The 20,771-nt window shown below is 42.1% G+C and overlaps 1 protein-coding gene across 4 annotated transcripts in view; it reads left to right on the plus strand.

Moving 5' to 3' along the window:
* Positions 1-3,329: 3,329 nt before the first annotated feature.
* The window catches only part of MLIP (muscular LMNA interacting protein), a 48,297-nt gene continuing 30,855 nt past the window's right edge, over positions 3,330-20,771 (plus strand). For 2 of the 4 annotated variants that reach the window (XM_035109785.2, XM_060272490.1), the window contains exons 1-2: positions 3,330-3,646; positions 19,819-19,956. In XM_035109785.2, coding sequence (XP_034965676.1) covers positions 3,581-3,646; positions 19,819-19,956 — 204 coding nt within the window. In that variant the 5' untranslated portion in view covers positions 3,330-3,580. The remainder of the gene's footprint in view (positions 3,647-19,818; positions 19,957-20,771) is intronic. The other 2 variants (XM_035109782.2, XM_035109786.2) reach the window with 2 other exon arrangements.

Genomic DNA, 20,771 nt, shown 5'->3' on the forward strand with positions numbered 1-20,771 from the left:
TGTGTGAAAACACCCTCAGACAAGTTGTTCCTGCTACTGGGCATGCTCTCCTACTGCTGGCTGGTAGCTGTTGCCCAAATGACTCTGAAACGCTTCCAAGGCAGCCCTGCTTTCGTTGGTGTAGCAACCAAAGGGTGTGTTGTTGTTGTGAACCTAGGAATCCCGATCTGTGCGCCAGGGAATGGTCCCCCTCCCAACCGAGTTGCTAATATTGGACTGCTGACTTTTATCAGCCATGAAGGGCTGCCAGATTATTCTTCTACAACTAACTAGACATCAGAGCCTGCATCCCATGCTATTCAATAAAATACTACTAAACCAAATCTCAACTGTTTTATTATAGGTTGTCCAAATACAAAGGGAGATGTTTTGTAATGATGAAGTGACCTTTGAAAGATTTGGGAATGGCTATCTCAGATTTAAACTCCTGTTCTGAAGTGTAAAACACATTTTTAAAAATGTAATTAAATCTTGTTTTTATTTATATAGCACCATTGATGGGCCACGGTGTTTTAAAGAATGACAAGTCTTTGCCTTGAGCTGCTTACAGTCTATCGTTCATTACTAAGGAGGCCAAGAGTGGGAGGGAAGCGCTTTGGATATTAGGATAACGGAAGGAAGCATATTCTTTTCAATTCAGTTAAATGGACTTCTGCTTGGGTTGCCTGCATCTTACAGCTTGCTAACAATCCTGAGGCATTGCTTTTCTCAGGCATCTAAAAGCAGAGTTAAAAAGGTGGTACTTAAAATACAGACAAGGGACACGGGTGGCGCTGTGGTCTAAACCACTGAGCCCCTTGGGCTTGCCGATCGGAAGGTCGGTGGTTTGAGTCCGCATAACGGTGGTGAGCTCCCGTTCCTCTGTCCCAGCTCCTGCAAACCTAGCGGTTTGAAAGCATGCCAGTGCAAGTAGATAAATAGATACCGCTGCAGCGGGAAGGTAAACGGCATTTCCGTGCACTCTGGTTTCTGTCCCATTGCACCAGAAGTGGTTTAGTCCTGCTGGCCACATGACCCGGAAAGCTGTCTGTGGACAAATGCCGGCTCCCTCGGCCTGAAAAGCAAGATGAGTGCTGCATCCCATAGTTGCTTTTGACTGGACTTAACAATCCAGGGGTCCTTTACCTTTACCTTACTTAAAATACTACTGTATATTCTTATTAAATATCCAGCAGTGCCCAACCCCACAAACAAGAGCCTGATATATGTTTGCTCAGAAGTAACTCATATTCAAAGGCCTGCTTCTCTCTGCAATTGGCCTTTTAATTAGTACAGTATTGTCCTCCGTTCACCTTACTTTGAAATTGCTTCTGTTTCTCATCTGCTAACTGGCAGGTTTCTATTTTCATGGTGTTCCTGAAATTTATTAATCTATTTCTATTCCCTGCAAGTGTGTGCATGCACACACGAGCCTTTAATTAATAATTTCCTCTTGACAAGAGAGTGATTGCTCATTATTTTATTTTTCAGACTGCCATTTTGTAACGAGTACTCTCCTCTTTCAGTACAGTTAAAAGACACCTGAAACGAAAATTCTGAAAATGGTGGCTACTTTAAGAAATTGTACATGCTTCTCCTTTCAGGTATTGCACTGGTATCATGCAGCTGCAATGAATACTGGGACATTTCAATTAGCTAATTCATTCGCGAGTGAATGAATAGCATATCTGCCTATCTAGCAAAAATTTCAAATATAAGACACTTTGGGACTAGAACTTGCTCCCACGTCTGGGAAGTTTTAATTATTTTGGTTCAGTTCTCCATCACTTTTATATCCACTTCAAATGACTCTTTTGATAGCTGCCTCACTTGAAGTTGTAATCAACACATTTGCATAGATTTAACACAACTGCCGAGAGAGAGAGAGAGAGAGAGAGAGAGAGAGAGAGAGAGAGAGAGAGAGAGAGAGAGAGAGAGAGAGAGAAGTTTTGTATATTGCTTGATTGTAATTAGGGTTGCCAGACTCAATAGTGGACAGGACTTCTGTGCCTTTAATTGCCCTGCTCCCTTTTGAATCTGGAAACCTTAAAGAGAAACCAGCAGACCCTTTGCTTGGATATTAAACAAAGGGTCTGCTGGTTTCTCTTTAAGGTTTCAAGACTCAAAAGAGAGCAGGGCAATTAAAGGCACAGAAGTCCTGTCCACTATTGAGTCTGGCAACCCTAATTGTAATAATGCCTGGATAATAATCTCCTTCCTGGATTACTGCCTTGTCGTGGCGAAGGGGCTTGAATAACTCAGAGAAGCTATGAGCTATGCCTTGCAGGGCCACCCAAGACGGACAGGTCATAGTAGAGAGTTTTGACTAAACGTGATCCACCTGGAGCAGGAACTGGCAAGCCACTCCAGTATCCCTGCCAAGAAAACTCCATGGACAAGGACAACAGGTGAAGACAGGAGTGCCTGGCGTACTCTGGTCCATGGGGTCACGAAGAGTCGGACACGACTAAACAACTAAACAACAGCAACAATAATGCCTGAGTGCATTTGCTTGCATCGTACTGTGAGATGTGGAGCGAACTTTACCATCTACCTCACTGAGCAATGTGGTCATAATGACTCCCGATACAGCTTTGGAAATTATCAAAAAATATTCCCCCATGTTCTGTGGTGTCAAGTATTATGGGGAATCTGCTGTTAGGAAAAGAGTCAGAAGCAGGCAGCTCTTTGGATCCTGCCCTGTGGATGCTGATGGTGTCTGAATAGGGGTGCCAAATGAATAAAATATTGGGGGAAGGGATAAACAGGTAAGCCCCACCCTGCATAATCGATCACATGATGTGGTGCACACACACCACTTGAATGACAATGCCTATCAACTTTGGGGGGAGGCCTAGTCGCCTCAAATATTTTACTGGGGGCCCCAGACGGGCCTCTGCTCCTGTGTGTTTGAATATACATACATGATCCCTGTGTGCATCTGAATTTGTTTGCTTTTTAGAAGCTGCCCTTGAGGACAGCACCAAACTCTAAACTCACATTCAAAGCATAGTTTGGAGGTTTGAACAATTTAAATGAAAAACTGCTGCTGTGTGCTATTTTCCCTTAACAAAGCTCTTGAGCCAGACCCCCCCAAACTAGATTTCGAGCTTTAAATAACAATTCAGGACGTTCTTCTAGGAAAAGAATGTCTTAGGTGTTTGATGTCCCTCTGGGTTGCAGCCAGAGATTACCCAGGGAGGATGCTATGAGGTGGCATTTTGTTGTCTGGACTTCTATCGCAGACTTGTATCTCTGAGGTCCTTCCTCTTTCATCAGGGAATCCTTAAGCAGAGTTCATTTCACGATCCCCAGGTAATCAAAATTCTGTGGTGCTGATAGTGCCGAATGCTAATAAGCTTCTTTGGTGCCAGCCTGGCATTTATTGTTATCTGAAGCTAGTTGCTTGCCTTCCCTCCAGGGTTCTATTTGTGAATTTTCTACGTCTATAAATGGAAACCCTAGCTAACAAGAAATTATCGCCTGGGCAGCCTGATACAGTTCTGTCTCACAACTTGAGTATGTGATGTGGTAGGATGTCTAACATGTAGCCGGCTAAGGCGCCGCTTTGTGGGATCTGAATCCCTTCTCTTCCTTGGAAATGGAGTTAGGAAAGCCTAAACTAGAAGCTTCAACAAGAAACACTTTGTGGAATGAGAAGCTAAAGGTAACAAGTGGTTTACCTTAAAATAATGGGGTGACTTGGAGTTGCTGAGGGTATGGAAGAAATGCAAAGGAGCTCTTGCATAGCTGAGACGTTCCAGTTACTATTTTGATACTTCCTCAAGTCAGTGACCTTGAAGATTAACAGGTTCAATAACAGTGTGTAGAAATTAATTCTGCTGTTATCTCTCAGCAGGAATGATGGGGGTGGTGTTACAGACATTTCTGTACTTTGGAGTTGCCTGTTAAAATGATAAAGCTTTAGATCTGCTCCTGCATTTTGTGAAGTCTTCTGTATATGTTTTAGCAAGTCTTTCAACACTGTGCATGCCACCCGCTATGTGTCCAATACTGCAAAAGGTAGAGAGGAATCCAAAATGCCCCAGATTTGCTTTTGTTTACGCTATATGTTGACTTAGACTCTGGGGTGATAAATGGAATTTGCTTGTGCAAAAATTGTTTTCCCGGTGGCATGAAAGGGCTGCGTTATTCTTGACCCTGGGAACGGGTAAGCTGTGTTGCCTGTCACTTCCACCAAAGGATGAATTAGAAATTGCATCACGTTCTTGAGAAGGAAGGCAATACAATTGAGGGATCAGTTTTGTCCCCTTCTCCTAATTCACTGTGAGAATTGCTAGTTTTTACTTTGCTGGCTTTTGCTTGTAACACTCCCCCCCCCCCAACTCCAGTGAAGTAAATAAAATCATTTGTGGACAACGATGCAAACTTTTTATTCTACTCAAGGAGTCTTTGTCTGAGACCCTGTTAGTCTCAACCCTTCACCTAGAGATTATTTTCTCCCTTATCGGTTTTTTGTGTGTGCTACATTATTTAAGTTCTGACACAGAGATGTGTTCACCTAGTAACCTACCCTGTTTCCCCCTTTTAATACGTAGTCGTAAAGTAAGCCATGGCAGAGTTTTTAAGCATTTGAGAAGTATAAGACATACCCCGAAAATAAGGCATACTTCCGCGCTGCGGAAACCAACCCCCACAGGCACCTCCACTCACAGAGTCACTCCATGCGGCCGGCATTGCAGGAGTGCGATCAGCTGTGAAGTGGCGCTCCAAGAGCTCTGCTTAACAGCTGATCGCGCTCTCACCTTTCTGGCTGCATTCCTGCGCTCCACCTTCTCGTCCACAGTCATCCCTGCCGCTTCCATGCTTGCCGCCACCACTGGGCTCACTGCTTCTTCCTTGCCTGGCCCGGCCAAGGAGCTTGGAGCGCCCTGCAGTGGCAGGCGGAGCGCCTGAGCCAGCGGCCTCCGCCTGGCCCGCCCAAGGACTCCTGCAGCCCCGCCACTCGGAACCGGTGGCTGCTGCAGCGCCGAGCACTCAAGAGAGCCCAGCAGCGCCCTGAGCCGTAAAAACCGTACCAGTAATAAAAAAATAAGACATCCCACCGAAAGTAAGCCCCCTGTGTTTTTTTGAGGAAAAAAAGTTATAAGACGGTGTCTTAAAAAGGGGGAAACACGGTAGGGACAAGGCTACTGCCACCCTCAGGCCGAACCTAGAATCCTTCTTTAGAATTAGTGTTTACTTGATGTAGGTGTAGTTGTCAAGAACTGGAACTATTGCTATGCTGCAGTAAATTGTATGCATAGAGTTCCATAATATATACAAATTTATCTGTTAATTTCTCTGTCTCTTATGCAAAAATACTATACATCATTATGAACATACATACAATACTGTTACCTATATTTTACTATGTTGTGTTTTATAATTCTCTTTCCAACATATTAAAAAATGCAGCTCTATAAGTAAGTCCACCTATTTTTCCAACCTTGCAATAATATCTTTCTTTAATACTTTCATTCTAAATTTTAAAGCAAAAATAGGGCTTTAAGCCGTTCAATGAAGTCCAACATTTATTTTTCAATTTTTCTGCGGTATTTTTATTTTCAATTTAAGGGCTAGCAACATATTTGCTGCTGAAAGCAAAAATGAAACACTATATCAACTGCCTATTTACTTCCAACTTTTTAAAATAATAATAATAATAATAATAATAATAATAATAATAATAATAATAACCTAATTCCATTACTGTAGGAATGAAGCTGCTTTAAGATGTCATTTCCCCTTATGCCAAAATAGCAGCCCGTTCTCCCAGAACCAATATTTGTAATTTGACAGCAGTAACTATCACCAACAGACATCCTTTAAATTAGTAGTTATATAGTGGTGATTTGTTGACAAAGGATATTTTTGCTGCTGGGTCTATAAATAACCACTGTAGTAAATTACCAAATGTCTGGCAGACTTAGGGCTGACAGACCTCCAGGTTTGACCTGATGTTTTCATGTTTGCCTGGCCTCCACCAGGTGACAGGTATAGGGCTTGAATCTCTAGGTGAGCTAGGGTACCTTTAATAACAACAACAACAAAACAAAAAAAATATTCAGACTGTGCATATAGTTTATTTTATTGCAGATTTCCAAAGACCACCTCCAGTGCAACATATGGTTAAAAATATATTTTATATTTTAACATCTGGTTAAAAATATTTTTAAATATAGGGAAGGTTTCTATCACTATTAGAAAATCCAAAATCTTTTCAGATACATGTCCCACCCAAAGTGACCACACCCATTGGAAACAGCTTTTTTAAAAAATCTACTATTGATTTATTTAAAAATTCAGCAGGATAGCAGATAGTTTCTTGCAAAATGGTTCCTTGCCCCAGTAGAGGCAAATACTCAGCAATTAGCACCTATCTGCCACTGTAAATGGTTAAAGTTGTGCTTATTTAACATATATCTAAACTCTAATGTGGGTGGCGCTGTGGTCTAAACCACTGAGCCTAGGGCTTGCCGATCGGAAGGTTGACGGTTCGAATCCCTGCGGCGGGGTGAGCTCCCATTGCTCAGTCCCAGCTCCTGCCAACCTAGCAGTTTGAAAGCATGTCAAAGTGCAAGTAGATAAATAGGTACCACTCTGGCAGGAAGGTAAATGGCGTTTCTGTGCACTGCTCTGGTTTCGCCAGAAGCGGCTTAGTCATGCTGGCCACATGACCTGGAAAAACTGTCTGCGGACAAAAGTCGGCTCCCTTGGCCAGTAAAGCGAGATGAGCGCCGCAGCCCCAGAGTCGTTCGCGACTGGACTTAACTGTCAGGGGTCCTTTGCCTTTTAAAGTTCTAATTACAGTAATACCTCTACTTACGAATAACTCTACTTATGAATGTTTCTACTTACGAATAGAGCTCCGTCCGCCATCTTGGATGCGGTTCATAGCTGCCAAGTTTTCACTTTTCTCGCGAGGAAGCCTATTCAGCATAAGGGAAAATCCCTGTAAAAAAGGGATAACTTGGCAGCTATGATGCGGTTTAGATAGGATTTTTTCTACAAATTTTTAGATAGAGTTGCTTCTACTTACGAATTTTTTCTCCCAATGCATTCCTATGGGATTCGACTTACAATTTTTTTTTGACTTACAAATGTGCGTTCGGAACGCATTAAATTCATAAGTAGAGCTACCACTGTATCAGGGACTGTTGTTTTTGCACCTCATTGACATTCAGCTTCACCTTAAAACATTCTTCTTCATATACCTGCTAATTCATGCATACCCCTCAACTGTCCCAATTTAGGTGGGACATCCCATATTTTTTTGGGGGGGGGCATGCTCTCATGCAAGTCACTTGGCTTCTGTGAGATCTGGCCCTGAAAGACACACGTTCCAGTTTTACTCTGGGGCATGTTGAAGGGTATTCTTCATGCATCTAAAAAAGTGGCCTTGAGTCCACAAAAACTATACCATCATAAATTGGTCGTCTTTAAGGTACCTGGGATATGAACCTCACCAGACACAATGAGACGTACTTCTGTGTAAGCCTGCAAAAGATCGCACTGTGGAAGGCCTAGGAAGTGAATGTTCATTTGAGGCCTCCATCCCATTTCTCCTCAGTTGTACTGTTCTCTAGGACCTCTTCCAGGCCAGTTGCGATTGCCACCCCCCTTCTCCCTCTTTAAAAAGGGTGCTCTTACTTGATGTGGTGAATGAAGACTTGAAGTAGCAATGGGATTAGCAACTTGCCCCTTTGTCATAGCTGCCAAGTTTTCCCTTTTCTCGCGAGGAAGCCTATTCAGCATAAGGGAATTTCCCTTAAAAAAAGGGAAAACTTGACAGCTATGCCCTTTGTATGCTGAATAGGCAAAAAATTGTTCTCGGGGGAAACCAGGCACAGAAGGAAGAAGGAAGAAGGAAAATGTAATGGGGAGCCTCAGTGCTTTAGCTGGGTTTCTTCAGGTCTGTGGCTGTTGCCTCCCTGTTGCTGCAAGTTTCTTGTTCTTTCTCTTCTCAGGAAGGAGAGGCAGGCAGGCCGAGTGCCCAGTATGCTAAGGGGCATTAGCCATAGCACTGCTTGTATTTTCCTCCCCAAAGACATCCTCACCTTTTAATGTGCCCTTTCGTTTAAAAGTACGGTACTCTGTGTTACTGCTACAGCTGCTGCGTCAGTGCTTCAGCTTTGCCCTACCTGAATATTTTGTCATTTCCCTGGCCCAGCGAGAGGTGGGAGATGATTGATACGAAGGGGTAGGCTCAAAGGCAGAGGGACTTGCAAGCCCCGCATCTTTAGTGTGACATTTGTTACATACAGTACATGCAGTAAACATATTTTCCATCTTCGCTTTGCACTGAATTTCATGTACCTAAATATGTCAGGCTCCCTTTGCCAATATAATATCCACAGGGAGAAATTGAAATAGATTCTTGTGAGAGATAAGATTACCGTCTGGCACCTCAGTCCAAAACATTTTCACGATGGCATGAGATGTTAGGTGTCCCCACGGCATGTGGCTAGCTTCATGTTTTGAGATGTTGCACTGGTGTGAGAGATGAATTTCCTTCCCTTCTCTTTATTCACTTTTACTTAAAAGAACATTTATAAGCTGCCGATTCATTAAGAATCATGACTATGTACATGAAGATGTTGTAAGAGTAGAAAATGCAGAACCAAATGACCACTGGATCCTATTAGTTCTCTTTAAAAATGGTCGGCGACATGTTTGTGACAGGTGTCAAGATGACAGAATTGTAGGTGCCTGACTTCAATATTACTTGATGCCCCTGTGCTAAAAGCCCTAGTTCATGTAGAAACTACAGTAATGGAGTCTCACTTACTGTAACTACAATAGAAGAGCTTCTCCAGATGATTTCAACGATGACAACAGAAGTCTGCTATAGCGCAAGGATTCCCAAGCTGGGTCTGTGGGCCACCAGACAGTGGCTTGTGAGCTTCATTCAGGTGGTCCGCGGCATGTCGGTGGATTTGTGATTGAAGATGGGAGGTGACACATCCATTGCATTAGATACTCATATCCGTTTTTAATTGTATTTCTTGGCCATAGATTCATAGAATTGTAGAGTTGGAAGGGAGCACAAGGGTCATCCAGTCCAACCCCTTTATCACTTTATTTATTTATTTTTATTATTACAATTTGAATCTGAACACACTCAAATGCAATCTTTAAGAAATGATATATAAAACACACTTAAAACTCCCACAACACCTAGGTCAGCACATTGCAATTGCTACAGGAGGCAGAAAAATCAATCAGTGGTCCACCAATACTGTACCACCAGCAATTTCAGGTGGTCCATGGGGGGGAAACCTTTGGAAGCTGTTGTAATAAGTGTATTACAACAGCTTCCAAAGTGTATATCTAGCCACATAGCTGGTGCAGCAAATCTGCGGACTGATGTTATTTTACTGTTGAATCTTCGCAGAATAGCAGACCCACGGATTAAGTCGTAGGAACTTGTAATTTGTGGCACGTGGATGACTTCGCTCATCACAGGTGACTAAGTGTGTAGCTACGCATGAGTCTGCAGTATGTATTCTAATGTCAGACTGAATTTCAAGGTAGCTGCAGTACTTCTGGGATCAGCACTGAGCGATAGATTTGAATTCAGAGTACTTCACAATCTGGATCTTCTTCTATAATACAGCTTTATGAGATGATCCCTGACTGTTTCCGCTTGATGGAGCTTGAAGCATTAAAGAGTGATCTGAACGAGAGACTGACATTAGATAAAGGCTTTTAATGCCAGTCTCCGATTATCAGTACAGCAACAGTGATGTTGACTTTCCTTACAGAAAGAAGTTTCAGAATGCCATAGACACTCCTGGCTTGCTTTGGTTAATCATTCTCTTACTATCTGTTGGCAGCTTAGTCAACTTCTGTTGGCAGCTTAGTCAACTTCACTGATAGATGTGTCACAACTTGATTCATTAAGGGCTAGAGGCAAATGGATCTTATTTCTTTCTGGTAGTTGGGTAGGACGAAGTACACTGACCTCAAGTAGCATCACACTCCTTGCTGAAGGAGAAGTCAAAGTTCACTGCCTTTCAGTTCAAATTGAACATTCCCAGGTTGCACAGATGATAAATAGGAGTGAGTGCTGTTTATTTGGACCAGGGTGTCTATCACAAGCTGCTCTGCTAAGTGGGAAGCTCACATTGAAAGTAAACCGAGACATCTTAATAGCATTCCTTGCTAAAAACGCAGGTTGCAGCCCAAGGATGGACTGGGTTTTTGTGGTGCTTTCTCAGGAAGAGATGGGCAAGCCCAGCTTCACATCTGAACATTAGCTGACTGATGAAAAGGAAAAGGAGGAGCCAGGGGGTGAGGTTATGGAAAAGTCTGGGATATGTGGCGATAAGTGAATTCTGGAAACCAGCCCTGTTGCTGTAAAATGCTGGTAATTTCAAAAACTGTGTCATACACCTGAGACTTATACTTCCAGTGTCTTATCCAAGGAGGGAAATCACATCGGCATGGGCATCAAATTCACATGGAGCACACATCACTCTTAACTCTTTGGACTTCACCCTGGGAAAAAAACTTTACACATACCCTCCACTCTCCAAAGCTACTTGTTAATTACTTATATAACTGAGTTCCTTCAAAGCAACACATTTTTACAAAAGCAAACGAAATACTTGGTATCAAGCTAAGGATATCAGAGAATTCTCAAGAAAATAGGAGCAGAAATTGCCAAAGTTCATTTATTCATCTATGTCAGGGGTCAGCAAACTTTTTCAGCAGGGGGCCAGTCCACTTTCTCTCAGACCTTGTGGGGGGCCGGACCATTTTTTTGGGGGGGAGAATGAATTCCTATGCCCCACAAATAACCCAGAGATGCATTTTAAATAAAAGCACACATTCTACTCATGTCAAAACATGATGATTCCTGGACCATCTGTGGGCCAGATTTAGAAGGTGATTGGGCCAGATCTGGCCCCCGGGCCTTAGTTTGCCTACCCATGATTCATGTCCAGGATAGAAATCAATCCAGTGAATCTGATTGGTATTCGCAATTGTTCTCAGTCCATAAATTATGTGTAATTGATGACTCCTGCCTTCCAATCTGCACTGAATCTTCTTTTTACTGAAAAGATGCGGCCCAACGTCAGAATAACGCAGTTAATTATGTAGAATTTTACCACCATGGACAGTGAAATGAATAATGTAGGGCTTTCGCCCCGGAAGCTGAACTGCAGAGAAGCCTGTGGTGAATATGGGGCAGAATGGAAATCGATGCCGCCTTACATTCCTAACCGAGACTGAGCAACGATTTGCAAAGAATCTCTGCTTAGAACCAGTCGACTGTTCCAACAGCAACCTGACCCCACCTTGCACCTGCATAGTTACATCCAAAGGACATTTAGTTATTCAAGGGTTCTGACCTGTATTTGACTCCAAAGCTACTACAATTTTTGGTAAGAGTACATTTTGAAGGTTAGCACAGAGGTAACATTAATTGCATGATGGCAACCCATGAGCACATTTTTATGGATGCTTTCAAGAGATGCAGATCCTTAACCTCAACCCATATATTAGTTATCCTCCAAATATCAATGAATATACCAATTCAGTTTAATGTGACTGCTACTCATTCCCCACATGCATAGGGTTGCATTGTTAAGTGCCTCATTTTTCCACTGTTCATGGCTCCTCAAAGTGCTTCTTGATGGGCAGAATATCAAGTGCTGTATTTCTAGGAAACACATTTTTTAACCTCAAGCAGCTTTTGCTACACCTGAAAAAAATGTGATCCTTGACAGATAAGTTATGGCTATGGCTTCTATCTTATTGGTAATTGAGCAGAGCAAGGATTCACTTATTTTAATATTTTTTCATTTTCAGATGTATACGCAGCCCTTCAAACGACTCATTACAGCCCATTGTTAGATTATGTTTGCCACAAAATCTAAATAAATAAACTGACTAGCTCATGTTTTTTCTTGGATTGGTTCCCAACTCTGGAATATAATTTATTAATATACCACTTAAACAAAAGGCTCCTTAAAACGGTAGATAAAATACAGCTAAAACCCACAAAACTATTTTTTTTTTAAAAAAACCCAAATATACATAAAATCTTTGAAACACAGATAACACCAGTAAAACCTTTAAAACAAATGTAGGTAACTATGCTATGTTTGGGTAAGGTTGCTGAAATAAAAGGTTTTCTCCAGGTGTCTAAGACAAGGTAACAAAGACACAAAACTAGTGGATTTTAGTAAATTTCATCCTGTTGATTATCTTACTAGTTTAAATCATAATTAGTCGTTAAAGGGGGCAGAAACACAGATATTTTGTCTGTTTTCCCTTTCCCTTCCAGCAATGAAGTTGGTTTATTGGTTAAAATTAGTAAGGGAGAAGCCTAGCCCTGCCTTGATGTCATCTGTATGACTCATCAACAGGATAGCATGTTAACCCTCCACCGTAGGGTGTGGCACTCTAAGAATAGTGACAGAACTTGACTCCAGCAACAACAGCTATTACATGACTCTCTCTAGTTGACTGAACTGTCACAGAGGCAGCACTGAGGAGAGAAAGAAGAAGAGAAGACTCGCAAGAATCTGTTTAAATCCCTCCCAAAAGGAAATACAAAACAGAGCTCTTCCTGTCCTCGGTGGAGAACATTACAATGTTAACTCTATGGCAGAATCCACAAAGGAACCTGCCCTATTCCCAGGGAACCCTGGGAATTATAGTTCTGCACAGAGGGCAAGGAATCTCTAACAGAATTCTTGACATCCTTAGCATTCTGTAAAAAAACTGAAAGTTGATGAGCTTTTTTTTGGGGGGGGGTTATTGAGCTTTTTAACAGTTGTGCCTGTTTTTAAGGAAATTCGCCAAAATCTAGACTCCCGACATTAGTTGCTATACGTGTGGATTTCCCCAGACATTTCGGCAATTTCCGCCCAGACACTGCTTCTGGCTACAGTATTCCAGCTATATCTGGGAAGTTTGGGACTTCAGTATAAGGCATTTTCCTGTTTTCCTAAGTAGAGACCTGAGTGAGAACTGTCTTAGTGTATTTGAATCAGAGATCTTGTTATAAATTGTTATAAATTTAAATTGCCTTAGCAATTATGTTATCATAATGACAATTTTATAAATATATAAATATATAATGAAGAATAAGGTATTTTATTTTGGCATCCTACATTACTTTGAAAACTGCATTTTTCTCTTGTGCAGATTCCTTGAAGCCAGCTAGGCGAGACACTTTAGGGCCATAATTTTAACCATCAGCTTATTTGGGGGTCTGATACACTGTAGCATAATCTTTGTAGAAGTGTTTCGATTTGGAGCAATTTTATTTAAAAACACCAAGATTTCTTTGCTAGGCACTTTTTAAACTTTACAATCACTTGAGTTTTGTAGCAAAGCAGCTTTTGTGGCTGACTTCCATTCTGAAGGGCATTAACTTCTCAAACAGTTGGTGCCAGCAGCATACACCTACACACAAATATTTTAAAACGTTGTTATTTGTGCTATACACACAAAGTTTTATAGGACCGAACCAGCAAAGTAAGAATTCTGTGTCTTAAAAGAAGCAATGTTCACATACATTGTCTCCCTCCCTTTTCCTATTGTAGGTAAAATAAAATGCATCCTTTGTAATTCCATATGATCAGTGCTACAGACTGGTGATGTTCCAAGTAGTCACTTAGGCAAAGCTGTGTGCCTTTTCTAGGTAACATGATCACCTGTAGAGCTGTCATCATGTGTGAGCAACGAGCAGGTGGTACTTGAATCCTTCAGCGGAATAAAAGAAAATATAGTGGTACCTCGGTTTATGCACACAATTGGTTCCAGAAGTCTGTTCATAAACTGAAGCGTTCATAAACTGAAGCGAACTTTCCCATTGAAAGAAATGGAAAGTGGATTAATCTGTTCCAGACAGTTCGCGGAGTACTTAAACTGAAGCGTTCATAAACTGAAGCGAACTTTCCCATTGAAAGTAATGGAAAGTGAATTAATACCTTCCAGATGGGTTTGCGGCGTTCGAAAACCGAAATTTCGTAAACCGAGGTGTTCATAAACCGGAGGTTCCACTGTACTAGAATAGGTTTTAAGACAATGAATCCACTTGGTCCTAGAGGTCTAATGTGGCTTTGGTTATGATGTGCCCCCTGATGTTGCTGAACTACAACTCCCATCAGCCCAGACCACATCCCAACAATGGCTGGGATTGATGGATGTTGGAGTCCCAACACATAGGAAAGGCCACAGGGCCACCACCTCTGTCTTAGGAGTAAGTTTAAGAGTTAAACGTTGTGGCCTGTTTTATAGGGTTGCCATACATCTGGGAAATCCCAGGCATGTCCTTTGGGGGGGGGCAACATACCCATGGGGGGATTTCTAAATTTTAAAGGAAATGCCAGGGTTTGGGGTTTTTTATTCATTTATTTTGTAATTTTTTGGCTTGGGCTTGGCGGTTCAGGTGTGGGTGGTGTGGGCTGCTCTGCATGCCACAGCAGCTGCCAACCAGAGCCGGGGAAAGAGGTGCATGGGTTCAGTGGCCCCATGTGCCTTTTTCCCTGGCTCGGGCCGGCAGCGCCTTGAGCTGTCATCTTTTTTGCTCTTCAAGATATGGCAACCCTACTGTTTGAGCCGCAGTATAGGATTTTACCATTTGCAATAAAGTGCTCCTGATCTTTGAAAATCAATGCATCCATCATTTTCTTTTAAACTGTCACCTCTTAAATTAGATCCCATTGAATGACGATAACTTATTTTCCCCAGTTAAATGTTCAGAAATCTATCTACCTCATCTCATAGGATGCTTAAGTGCTTTTACAAAATCATCCAGAAAACTTTCTGCTTGAACAAACAAATAAATGAATTTTTGTTGAATTTCTGCATTGTAAAAGTTCTAACATCTATTCTTTTTGTCATTTTGCTGTTCTGAAGTATTTTCCATTATAGGTAAAATGCATTCTTAGTAGTTCAGTATGATAAATGTCTTTTTGATGTTTCAAATAGTCACTTAGGCAAAGTGTCTAGCTTTTGTAGGTTACACAATATTCTGTCTCATTGTAGACTTGCTACATGCAAGCAGTGAGCAGGTAGAATTTTAATACTTCAAAGAAATGAAAGAAAATAAAAGGATAGATTTTAAAACTTTCACAATACAGAACATTCAAGTGCTGTTAAAGTATGTTTCATTCAATTTATTTGTTCACCAGAAATTTTTTATGGATAACTCTGTGAAAGCCCTTAAGCGTTCTATGGGCTGAAATATGTCAATTGCTGAATATTTAAACCAAGAAAGAGAGTTACAGGTAAGTAGCTGTGTTGGTTTGCCGTCGAAACAAAATATCTGAAGAAGTGTGCATGCACACGAAAGATCATACCAATGACAAACTTACGGTAGTTGGTCTCTAAGGTGCTACTGGAAGGAATTTTTCTATTTTATTTTTATTTTGTTTCAAGAAAGAAAGGTTAGCATCATTCAACAGGATACAATTTAAGAGGTGATACTTAAAAAGAAAAGCATTTTTGCACTATCTTCCAAAGATAGTCATTGCAAATGTTAAATGAGAGGACTACAAATTACTGGGATTAAAACAGGCCACAACTTTCATTTGACTCCAAAACTTACTACTGTGGCTCTCTAGATATTGTTGGCTCCAATTCCAATCACTTCCTGCTAACATGGCCTGTGGTCTGGGATGATGGGATGATGAAGAAGAAGAGTTTGGATTTGATATCCTGCTTTATCACTACCCGAGGGGGTCTCAAAGCAGCTAACATTCTCCTTTCCCTTCCTCCCCCACAACAAACACTCTGTGAGGTGAGTGGGGCTGAGAGACTTCAGAGAAGTGTGACTAGCCCAAGGTCACCCAGCAGCTGCATGTGGAGGAGCGGGGAAGCGAACCCGGTTCACCAGATTACGAGTCCACTGCTCTTAACCACCAAACCACGCTGGAACATCAGGAGGGACACCATAACCAAAGCCACACCAAACCTCCAGGAATAAGTGGATTCATTGTATTCTATATAATGGATCCAGCATATTTAATATTGGGGAAATAAAGGTTTTAATTATCTCAACAGTTTCATATAAATATCTTGCCCAGTGAAAATATTTTGCTGACACCTCTGGCCCATGACATTAGGAAGCAGCCATTTTGCCTTCAACAATGTCACATTTTAGCCACTGGATGTAGTTGAACACAAGCTGAGCCTTTGTGTCCCAAATTCTTCCTATGCCCACACAAACTGCCTACTCCTAGAATATCCCATTAATGGAATCTCTAGCTAGAAATACATTAATTCCCTAAGACACAGGCATAAATCTACTGCGCTATTTTATTTGGTTTTTTCCTACAACATGGAGAACAGACTGAGGCAAGAAATGTGAGAGACAGCTCCTCCTTAAATTTCCTTTACAGAGAACAGGTATGAAGTCTTTTTGGATGTAATGGCCTATTGTATATTTTAAAAAAACATTCTAGGGCTTGAACACTGCTGGTAGGTATAATGCTGTTCTGCTAGGATGTTAAAATTTAAAATTATTGTATTGGTACTCCTGGTATAAATGTTTCATGTTTAAGATGGAAATCCCCATAGCATAGCTAGAGGAAGCAGGCCCCTTTTGAACTCACGGTGGCTTGCTTCCAGGTAGATAGGCTTAAGACGAGGCTTTAAATGTTGTGCTGGTTTTATGCAGTCAAAAGAGGTGGGTTCTGAATACAGATTGTTATTTTGGATAAGTCTGTTCACATGCTACACATTTGCAGATGCAGATAAGTCTGTTCACCCCTTTTGGTGCCACGGCACTGCAGGATGGCAAAGGCTTCACCAGGGACCTGAGGGGGGGAACTGGAACAGTGGTGCCCTTCCTAATAAGTGGTGGGGACTCAAACCCCCTCTGCCTATCAGGAACTGGATCCTGGCCTGCACCCAGCTTTGGCTAATGGGGATGCAGGCTGGGAACTTGGGCTGGGAACTTGTGCCAGGGGGCGGAGCCAACAGAGCAGGTAGGCTTCCCTCGGATCCGCACACGTTTTGGGGGCGGGGCGCGCCGTGCGCGATGACGTGGTGCGCGTTTTGGGGCGGGGCGGGCAGTGGCGATGGCGCCCCTGGGATCGTGTCGCTCGGGGCAATCCGCCCCTACCGCCCCTATCTTCCTACGCCCCTGTGATTCTCTATATCTGTGCCATGTGTTGCTGGCTAGAACACCCTGAGGCTTTGGGGAAACTTCTTCATGTTCCAGATAACCCCAAACGAGAGTGATCTGAATGAACTCTTAAAATGTAAAATTGTAGCATGTGGGCCTGATAGATCTGTGAAATCCTTAGCTTGGTGCCCTCCAAGTGACTGACAGCTATGTCAGCCATTGGTACTTTCACAGAGGAGTGTGTCAAATCAACGTCTTGCAGTGCCAAGCACTACTGAACTCACTCTCCTGCCTTTTCTGCCTGTATCTCTGACACTTTGAGCTTAACATCTCACGCTGATGGGTGATGTGGGTTTATGTCTGTGTACACACTACCAGCTTAAAACACAGCTAGGTGGTTTTTTCTCTCAATTCAGATAAGTAATAATAATTTTTTATTTACCGGTATATGCTGGCCATCTGACTGAGTTGCCCCGACCACACTGGGCAGCTTCCAACAAATTATAAAACCACAGTAAAGATCAAAACTAGTTATTGGTTTTGTTTTTTTGGGGGGAGGGGGGGATATACATCAAAGTGGAGTTGTCAGGGTTGTTAAGACTTCTCCTGAGTAACAACCTTCCACATACTTGTCCTTCAAAAGTCTTTATTGGTGCACATTATTTATAGTGTAGTGAGCTGTTGGTTTCATGTCTTCTCATTCCGTATCAGAATCCGGCACTGCCCCTTTTCGCGACTTTGACCAACATAAAAGCCTTGGGACAGTGAATCTCCTCCCCTTTCTCCTCCTCCTTAATTCCGGTGTTGGGGGGAAGGGTCTACGATCTGCTTTCTCCCTGTCCACCCTTCCCGCCTCTCTCTCTACCCGCCTGTGGAGCAGGGGCTCTCCCATGCTGCCAGAGCCCTGGAACTCCTTCTCCGTCTCCTGACTAGCCCCTTCAGACCCTGCGCTTTCATGACTGCTTGGAGACGGACTGCTCCTGATGAGAGGGGGGGGGGGTTTCTCTATAATCCCTTCCCCTTACAGGAGTATTCCATAAGAAACAACAGGATAGATAGATATAGATGGTGGCTAACACTCGTGTATACCACTTCGCAAACCACACTTGGATGCAGAGTAAGCAAGCGTGTGCACGGCCTATATCTCAAGAAATGTGGTGTTCTCTAATTTACCACAAGACTGCTATTGAGTTCCCCTGTATTTACAGATTTGTGATAGACTGTTGCCACACATGTCCTGCCCCATATATATTTTTTACCAGCTGCTATGGAGGCCAAGCATTTTTATTGCTTTCTGTACACATACAAGCAAACACTATCTGTTGGCCAATTCTCTCCACATAATTAGTGGTTAGAAGGACTCAGTTTTAGTATAACACATCTTGAAAGTCTGTGGGTGTTCTATAATCAGCAGTTCTTTCTCGATCATGTTGAGTCTTAAAAAAAAAAAAAATCAGTTTTGGGCCATATTCTTCTGCTAAACTGCATAGGAATGGTGAGTTGGCTCTGGCTATGTAGCCTCAACTGTAAAACTGCATTTTTTTACAAGGTAATGAAAGCATCTAACTTTATTTGCTGGGGGAGAGCTTGGCTTAACATTTTACAATATGCTGGTGGTTAAACTGATGAGATACTTTAAAATGAGTCATATCTCTTGTAAAATGGTGCTGCTAATTGCAAAAGCATGGAGTGGATCCATTCTATCTGTTTAGTGTGCTTATAAAACGGAGTATTCCCACTGGAAGCATAAATGCTGATCTGATTATGGCATCACGCCCACAATTGAAACTTTAGATTGACTAGTAAAATCCTGGTGTGTGTGCTGCAGGAAAAGTGGTTGGGGGGTGGTGGTAGAGAAAGAAAGTATTGCCATCTGCTTGAACTGTTCCATCTCCATTTACCGTACTTGCTTTTCTACCCATGCTTCTAAAAGACAGACGAACAGCAACAAAAACAATTACTTTTCCAGCTCACAGTAACATGGCAGGAGCTTGGGGAAAACATAGTTTCCCAGGCAAGGTGGTCCTATTACAAGATTGTAAGAAGGATATTGACAAGCTAGAACATGCGCAAAGGAGGGCAACTAAGATGATCGAGAGCATGAAGAATGGTTGAGGGAGCTGGGTATGTTTAACTTGGAAAAGAGGAGGCTGAGAGGAGATATGACACCTATCTTCAAATATCCAAGGGTTGTCACATGGAAGATGGAACAAACTTGTTTTCTCCACTCTTTCCAGGGAGAGGTCTAGCACTAACGCTCCATGTCCAAGCATTTGTTCTGTATTGTTTTGCTTTTGCCATGAGCTTTCCCTTAAAAAAAAACACAAAACATCCTCACCCTTTTAAGCTGAATTGGAGCAAACATCGAATCAGGTTTTCCAAGAGTTGCCATTTGCTCTGATTGAGCTTTAAAGAGTGGGTTTTCAAAAGGGAGGGCTTGAACATGGACTTCTAAATTGTGGGCCATGCTTGGAAAGAACAGAGGAAAAGTGTGGATAAGGTCTGAGTCAGCAAGGGCAAATTCAGTCTGGGTTGACTAGGGAAAGCTGATATAGATGAGAAAATATGAACAGTAAAAGAAGTCAGAAGAGATTATCCTCACTCCAGGTCATCAGAGAAAATACCCACCTGAAGTTAGGTCCAGTGAAATGACTGCAAGGTGGTTCAGACATTGTAACGCAGCATTACTATACAGTATGTTCTTTGTTAAATATCCTCTTCACATGCAAATATATATTTTGTAGGTTCCTTCTGAATTTCTGAGGTTCACTTTTGTTCCTTCGTTTGGAAGTCTTCCAACCCAGTTCTACATCGCTGATGCCACAACATTTCTTGCAGAGGGACCTGTGGATAGAAACTCTCGAGAAATTAGTGGGCACAAGGTAGGTTCCACCACCACCCCATTTATATTATCATACTGATTTATGTTTGTGTGGAGACAGTCTTTCAAGCTGTCTTGAAATAGGTTGGCTGCCATCTGCATAGGCCCTCTTTGCTTGCAATCTTTCCTGTTTACAAGCAATATCATCTGTTCTTATTTTCAGGTTGGATTCACTCACATGCCAGCAAACCTAGTTTCATAATTAAAGTTTATTTGGTGCTCTAGTGACAGGCCCACTTTCTGACCACCCATCCCCCCCCCAAAAAAACCTGGACATTTTTTGAAAAGCAAGCAGGTGGGGAAATGTGCTGGAAAATGTAGGGTAACTGTGATTGATTTAATGTCAAACAACATCTCCATAATCAAATCAGATGATGAATGCTCAATAAATCAAGGAAGTCATCTAACCCTCCCCACAAACTTTGTGCAAACAAATTATGACAAAATGCTCAACTTGTGGGTTTCCCGGAAGTGATCTTTATTTCAGCACTGCATTAATGTTTGAACCTTCTTCAAAAATGTTTTTAGTTTTGGCTGCATTATAGCTGCCCTTTGTTCTTCATCACACCTTGAGAACATCACAACCAGCCAGGAGGGATAGGGAAAGCCTGCCCATTTCAGCCCACCTTTGGGAAGCATACCCAGCTAGTAAATTCTTTGGCAACCAGTCACCTGTACTCTCTTTAGTCTTGCAAAGAGACGCTTAACAGACTTGGCCAGAGCCACTAATTTAACAGAGACAGGTTTGATCATTTGGTCATCCTCATTTTTCTACAGAACCCTGTTTTACAGATATAAAATCACAGGCTTGGAAGG

Source organism: Zootoca vivipara, chromosome 3, assembly GCF_963506605.1.
Source record: "Zootoca vivipara chromosome 3, rZooViv1.1, whole genome shotgun sequence".
Classification (NCBI taxonomy): Eukaryota; Metazoa; Chordata; class Lepidosauria; order Squamata; family Lacertidae; genus Zootoca; species Zootoca vivipara.